General features: G+C 40.3%; 1 protein-coding gene across 2 annotated transcripts in view; it reads left to right on the top strand.

Annotated features, from left to right (window-relative positions):
* Positions 1–782: 782 nt before the first annotated feature.
* Positions 783–7,955, top strand: part of LOC131237546 (nicotinate phosphoribosyltransferase 2-like) — a 60,213-nt gene continuing 53,040 nt past the window's right edge. For both annotated transcript variants that reach the window (XM_058235363.1, XM_058235365.1), the window contains exons 1-2: positions 783–928; positions 6,187–6,418. In XM_058235363.1, coding sequence (XP_058091346.1) covers positions 6,237–6,418 — 182 coding nt within the window. In that variant the 5' untranslated portion in view covers positions 783–928; positions 6,187–6,236. The remainder of the gene's footprint in view (positions 929–6,186; positions 6,419–7,955) is intronic.

The raw sequence follows: 7,955 nt of genomic DNA, 5'->3' as shown, positions 1-7,955 counted from the left end.
CAAAATGTTTTTAATGGTCTATGTTCATTCAACACTGCTTCCTGTAATGTGGTCTAGTTGAGATTGGGATATACCTCATTTTTGGTCTCATACCATAAAATGATATATAAAAATAGATGGACAGCATGGATGAAACAAATAAATCATGGTGGGCCCAGAGAGCACCGACCATCAGCCATTGGCTGGTGTCATGGGGAGTAGCCAATCCGTTTCCGTGAAAATACGGTCGGTCCCTGGAATTGTTAGGAGTCCAGTGCTTCCACGTGGCTCGCAAGGGCAGAAACGACGTTGAGGACGTTTGCGTGCTCCAGCGGACACGGTGCAGCCCTACGCCTTTATAAGACCCTCATTTCAGCCGTCTGAACACCATTAGCCACCGAGAGCCTCTACAAGGTAACGCTTTTTTATCCCCTCGAACTTCCTCTATTTTCTACCGGATTTCCTGCGAAAGAGGTAGTTGCTACGCGGAAGCTAGGTGGGGCCACTCTGATGTTTGCGAGGAATTCACCCGTCCATTCGTTTTACAAGTTCATTTTAGAAATTGATACTTGAAATTAGAAGGCTCTAAAATTCAAGTGAGTCACACGAGAGAGGGAAAACGTTGGAAATAAATGCGTATAGTTGAAACCTTTTCTTGTGGCTCACTCGAGTTTTAGATTTATTAAATTTTTGTTCCAGTTTCTAAAATTAGCTTGGAAAACACATGGATGGGATGAATTTCTCACAAATATCACGGGAAGCTGTACATACCTTCTCAGCGCAGGAACTTCCAGTAAATCAAAGCAAACAAAACAAACAAACGTAGAGAAAAGTGGGTCTTACCATTTTGGACGGTTTGATTGATCTCATGTTCATGTGCAAACGAAGCTTTCTGGATTGAACGTTCGCTTGCGTTTGGACTGGGTGCTACGTCCACCGACTACCAACGGTATGAGGTTATTTATTTATTTATTATTTATTATTATTTTCAACTAAGAATTCTGAGTGCAATCTCTCGCGTGAGAAGGACCATGAGCTCCGTACCGCACGTGCCAATCACGAGTGAAAGATCTTATCCATATATTGCGTAAAGGAGTACTGCTACAACCATTTAGACCGGAATAACTAGTATGTAGGTCAAATGGGCGCACCTCTCCTTTCATGATAAATGGTCGTGATTTGTCATACGTATCTCAGCATGCGGCGGCGAAAGTTACAGGACGTGAATTGCCTGTGCCTCGCCACAGGGATTTCCTGCGGTCGGAAGCTACTGAGAAACACAGCCCTTGAAAAATCCACTCCGTCCAGGAATTTTCTCAAGACCACAGGAGGACAGAAGTCTAATAATCAGGAGAGCCAAAACTCAGGTGGGCCACACTACACAAAACTGGAGGACGGAAGGTTTCAATGGTTGATGTTCCATTATCCCTATTTTGTGCAATGTGGCCTGCTTGAGTTTTGGATTTGCATGATTTTGGAAACCCATCCTATTGTGATCTAGAGAAACTGATGGACGGAGTGGATTTGTCATGGGAATCTCTATGGCCCACATAGCTTCAACCACAGTAACTTCCTATGATCCCGGCGCATGCCATAGCACCCTTATCACATTAGCACTCTATCCAATAGATAGCAAATTAGATGTTATCCGGCCAACACCTTAAAGTGGATATTACCCTTACCGTGTGGCCCACCTGGATGAGGTGTGGCTATTCAAAAATTAAATATATCAAAATCTCACGTCCACTACACCACAATTTTTATTTACCACCCACCATTAAAAACTTTCCAGGGCCCACAATAAGAAAATTTGTAATGTTTATTTACCATCTAACTTGTTGATAAGGCCGGCCAGACTTAATTAAGATTGATCCAAAACTAAAAAATAAATAAAAAATTAATAGTCATTCGCCACTGGTTTTTTTATTTTTTGGCGTGGTCCATGGAAGATTTGGAACTTCTAAAGATTTGATATAACCTCCTTGAGTGAGCTAGAAAGATAGATGGGCGCCATGGATATACAATAGATTTATCAAGGTGGGCCCCACACGGCTAGGTAACAGGGACCCGGATTGCGTCCTACCCTGCCCGGACAGTAATCCGTCCGGGCAGCGCTATGTGGGGCCCATCGTGATATAAATGTTTTATCAACGCCGTTTATTGTTTTTCGAAGATCAGTTTAAAATATGAACCAAAAATATAAGCAGGAAAAAGTCTTAAGTGGACCACAAATTTTGGATTGAACGTCCACCTTAAAAAACTTCCTGGGAGCTGGAGAAGTTTCAGATCAAGCTGATATTTGTTTTTTCGCTTCATCCACGTCTACATGACCTTATGAATAGGCTGTATGGTAATATCATCACGGTGGCTCTTAGAAAGGTTTCAACGGTGAGTGCCATTATCACTATAGCTTCCTTTGGTGTGGTCCATTGGAGCTGTTAACCTACTTAATTTTTAGTCTCATATCTTAAAATGATATGCTAAAAATGATTAACGGCGTGGATAAAACATTTACATCACGGTGGGCCCCACAGAGCCCTGCCTGGACGGATTACCGCCCAGGCGGGGGGTAGGACGCAATCCGCTTCCTAGGTAACAGCTAATCTTCTCCCGATGGGCTGTCAACAGGCCGAGTTTGGGTAGATCTCAGCCGGATTTTGAACTGTTTCGGGCCATGCTGGCCCTATTTAAAATTTTAATTTTTCCCGGCCTATTGACACCCCTAACTCATAATCTCAGACTACCACTGAGCCATGGAGATAGACCTGAGCGGATTCCCCTGTTACCCCACTAACACCTTAGTGGGTGTTACTCTATGTGGGTCCACCTTGATTTATTTGTTGTATATCCATGATATTCATCTGTTTTTTCATGTAAGTTTAGGTGTGGTCCCAAAACTTAAGAAGATCCAAATATCAGGTGAACCACACTATTAGAAATGATAATGAATGACCATTAAAAACCTTACATAGGCCACAAAAGTTATGATCAACCTGATCTTTGTATGTTCCCTTCATATAGTTCTACCTAGAGATGTACACGAACTGCTCAACTCAGACTCAAAAAAACTCGATTCGACTTCGCTTCAAAATTGAGTTTAAGCCGAGCAGAGCTGATTTTGTTAGCTCAAAAATATTTTTTTTTAAAGCTGAGTTTGAGCTTGCCTAAGCTCGACTCGACTCGGATCAAACCCCGACTCGAATTGAATTCAAATCGAACTAGTCCGGTGACTTAGTTGATGTTGCTCACCAAGTGTTTGATAAAATGATTCAACGAAGTGTCAACTGGTGGTGAGGAAGGTATGGATATAAAACAAATACCCTTGTATATTAATTTTGATGTTGCCTACTGAGTGATGAAATATCTGTGAACTGCTATCGTTGTTTTACATATCGTGAGAAATTGAAGGTGGACTATATGTGTTTGAGAAAATGCTATGGAGGCTCGAATTGGCCCGAGTTGCTGATCGAACCGAGTCGAGCTGGCCAATCAAGCTCGAGGACTGAGCTGAGCCTACTTCAAGCTAGGTCAACTAGTGGCCGAGCCGAGTTGAGCTCAGTTCGACTCATGTACAACTCTAGTTTTGTTTGACATTAGGAATAGGGTGGTTGGCAAATAAACATTCCCAAAACCTTACCATGAACCCTTTGGAATTTAAATGGTGAGGCAACTCAATCACCATTGTTTCCTGCGATGTGGTCCACTTGAGATTTGGATCTGCTTAATGTTTGGGACCATACCCTAAAATGGTCTATAGAAATGGATGGACAACATAGATATACAAAACATCATCAAGGTGGGCCCCATGGTAAGGGTGGGTGTTATCCGGTAATACTTAATCTGCTCAAATTGCCCATGCAAATGTGGAGCAGATTAGCTGGTACTCAGGTAACACCTTAGTGTGTGTTACCCTTACTATGTGGGCCATCCTTTTATATATATATATATATATATATATATATATATATATATATATTTCATGCTGTTTATCTATTTGTTCATCACATTTTAGAGCGATCCCAAACATTTAGAAAATCTAAATCTTAGGTGAATTGAACTACTGGAAACAAAGATGAATGATCATTAAAAACTTTTTTGGGCTACAAAAGTTTTGAGTCAAGCTGATTTTTGTATTTTCTCTTCATCTAGATGTTCTTGACATTATCAATGGGTTGGATTGCAAATAAACATTATCAAAACCTTATGAGAATTGGATACATATAATTTTTTGAACCCCATTCTAAAATAAGTTGAAAAAATAGATGTGTGGATATACAAAACATCATCCAGGTGGGTCACACAGCTTTGTGGTTTTCTTTCTAACCCCCAATTTTCCATTTGCTTTTCTAAACCTACATTTGGAACCTTGTATCAAAAATTAAGCAGATCCAAATCTCAAAGTAGAGCACACCACGTGAAGGGAAAAGACAGATACACACTATGTGAAGGGAAGAGAGAAAGATCAGCTTGTTCCAAATCTTTTGTGGCCTACAAAAAGTTTTTTTTTATTTTTTTTCAGTGGCATGGACAACAAGTGATTTCGAACTGTTTAATTTTTGAGATAAATTTCTATAATGAGCTGAAAAGACATATGGACAGATATACAACAAATTCATTAAGGTAGCCCCACATGGTAAGAGTAACATTCAATAAGTTGTTACCCGAATAACACTTAATCCGCACTTACATGTGAATAGGATGCATTCAGATGTGGTTTGACTCAATACCAGCCAACTAGCTAATGTCAAAGCCAGTAGGCCCCACCATAATGTATGTGTTTTATGCACACTATATATCTAGTTTTTCATCTTATTTTAGTTATAAGCTAAAAAATGAGGAAAATCCAAATGACAGATGGACAACGACGCAACGAAATAGCATTGATTGAACATCTATCATTAAAAACTTTCTAAGGCTGATTGTAATGTTTATTTGTCATCCGACCTCTTGATAAGATAGCAGATGAAGGAAAAATAAATAAACATCAGATTGATATAAAACTTTCGTGGCTCCCATAAAGTTTTCAATAAAAATCGTTCAATACCCACTGTTTCCTATAATATGGTCCACCTAGGATTTTGTTCAGCCTCATTTTTGAGCTTATCTTCCAAAGTGAGCTGAAAAAAATAGATGAACGGAGTGGATAAAACACATACAACAGGGTGGGGCCCACGTGGCTTTCGCACTTAGCTAGCTGGCCACGTAACCAGCCAAACCACGTGCGTTGCATTCCCCATCGATCCCATCATCACTGTGGCACTTGTCACGTGCACAAAATTTAGAGAGCTGAGGTTTGAATAAATCAGGCATCATCACATTGGAAACATTGTATTATAATAAGAATTTTTTTTTTTTTTAATTAGCTTGTTAGTACATACACTCCATGTTAGCCACCCCCGCTAGGGATCGATACCAAGACCTCAAGCGTTGAAACGAGGTATCTCCACTCGGTCTGCCCCGTTGAGCTATGGATCCGGGTGTTTATTATAATAAGATTTGATACTCTGTCAAGGTAAGGTATTTATTGCCAGTCATACGCAGGCACTATGCATGTAGCCTACACGTACCCCTATACACGCGGCAGGTTTGTTACCCAGCTTTAATACACGGCAAAAGGACCAGTAGTAAAAAAGAAATATCACAATAGAGGATCAGTCAGTCCATTGGTGGCCGTTGAACGAGAATTAAAATGAATTTGTTCTACCTAAACGGGATATATCGTGTGCCAACCCACTGAGCCCACTTGCTGAGATGATCTTGTGATTTGAAACGTAGATTTATCTTTACTATTGTAAATAAGAAAATTATCCTACAATCACAGTACGAGGATGAATATGGATGGTAAATATATGCTTGATCAAAACTTATGTGGGTCATGAGAAGTTTTTAATGGTCAATAGATGCTGTTTCCTATTGTTGGTCCACTTGAGATTTTGATCTGTATCATTTTCTTATCATGCCATAAAATGATCTGAAAAAACGGATGGACGGCGTGGATTTAGAATACACAGATCAAGGTGGGCCACACAGAAAGGGTCGCACCGTCTTGGGTGAGATCCTTGACGCACGTAATCCGCTCCCGCGCGAATTGACTAAAACGCCTTCTTCGTCTTCCGTCTATCGGCCAAATCGAAAATTATCCGATTTATATGGGAGTGTTTGGCTGCTTCTTCTCTTTCCTCATTTAAATCCTCTTTTCCCAAACAGAAGAAGAAAGAAAGAAAGAAAGGAGAATTTTGAAACCCTAGAAAAAGAGAATGGCAGCGGCAGCGGCAGCGGCAGCAGCAGTTACCGCGAATGGAGGGCCATCCGCGAATGGAGGATTGCCGTCGATCGATGGCCCGACGAATCCAATGGTCACTCCCCTCCTTACAGATCTCTACCAGTTCACCATGGCTTATGCTTACTGGAAAGCAGGGAAGCATCAGGACCGCGCCGTGTAAGTAGATCCAGAACTCTGCGTAATTCCCGTTTCGCTACTTCTGTTATTGATCCAATTGCTTTGATAGTTTCTATTGTTGTAGTTTGATTTTGTGAAGTTTGGGATGAAATTGGTATTGGGAATTTTGCGATTGATTGATTAGGGTTAGATGAAATGCTGTAAACACTTTCTGTAGTTGAATTCATGGAAATTTTATTTCGAATGAGAAACAAATATAATATTTCTGAAATGATGTTGGTGTCCTGTCCATTGTACATACATTTGTCAATTCCGACTGTTGAAATCATGTGGTCTGTTTTGTATGGAGCATATACTCACAATTACATTGGTTTTACTATGCTAACTATCTGATTGACGATTGTCAATCGGCTAGCTCAATGGAAAGTATCCTGGGATCCAAATTCAGTGGTGGAGAGTGGTAGCTAAGACTGTCCAGTGGATGTGGTTGTTGGACTGATCCATCCAGAGTGGGGCCCACAATTCCGACGGTCTAGATAGAATGCATTTGTGCCATGCGTACGGTGGATGAACCATTGCCGTGATGATAAATCTACACCAGTTCCTAGTCACGTGAAGAATTGCTTCAGATTGTCTTTAATTACAGTGAAGAATCTTGGAGACAATATAAGGTGATTGGAACATAATTGCTTTGGGACCTTAGTTGTGGGAAAGCTAGTTAATGGAGTAGCTGGTTTTATGAAGGAATGTGGGTACCAGAAACTAAAGATATGTCGATGTTTTACCTTAGTCTTTAGTGTCTGTCAATCTAATGCAGTTCTTATAGTGTTCACGTATGAGATCCCAACTGTTCATCCATCATGTAAATCTGTGGATGGGCCATAGCCCATATCACTAGCCTGCAAATGGATGGTAAAAGAACAAGAGCAATGGATCACATCTAACAAGAAATCTTTTTCCAGTTAATTGGTTTGGATCATCTGACATGTGATTTGGGCCATATTGGATGAATGATCTGGATTTTACATGCTTGCAACGTGTATGGTGTTAGTTTGATAGATACCAATATATAATTTGTGTTTAGTTAATGAGAAAGTATTTGGTTTTGGTGCATCTCTCAATACAGTAATGTTGTAGATGTGGCATAAGAGTACAAGATCCTTTCAATTGATCTAGCATGCCCTGTCATGGATGGTCCACAGCTCAAAAGATACCTTTAGACTTGTCCCAATGGACGTTAAAAAAAAAAAGAGGCAAGCAACAGACTGCATTCATGGGGCAAAGATCTTCTGATTGTTTGGTAAGATCATCTGATCATTTAGATATTGGGCTATTGCTCAATAGTTTGCTGCTCTGTGAGTATTCAGAATGTGATGTATGTTGGATATGCTTTCCATTAGGTAAGCCACATTGATTAGATCTTTTGGCTAAAAAATCAGGTCATTTCAGTCCTTTGGATTTCAGATATGCAAGATTGGATTTCTTGTTTCATGAAGTCCTCTTGCTATTTTGAATGAAGAAAGAGGACAAAGGAAGAAACCAGTTCTCATGAGAACACATGAGAACCTTTTGAGAA

The sequence above is a fragment of the Magnolia sinica genome, chromosome 2, assembly GCF_029962835.1.
Source record: "Magnolia sinica isolate HGM2019 chromosome 2, MsV1, whole genome shotgun sequence".
NCBI classification, from domain to species: Eukaryota; Viridiplantae; Streptophyta; class Magnoliopsida; order Magnoliales; family Magnoliaceae; genus Magnolia; species Magnolia sinica.
This window is presented reverse-complemented; position numbering and strand designations above follow the sequence as displayed.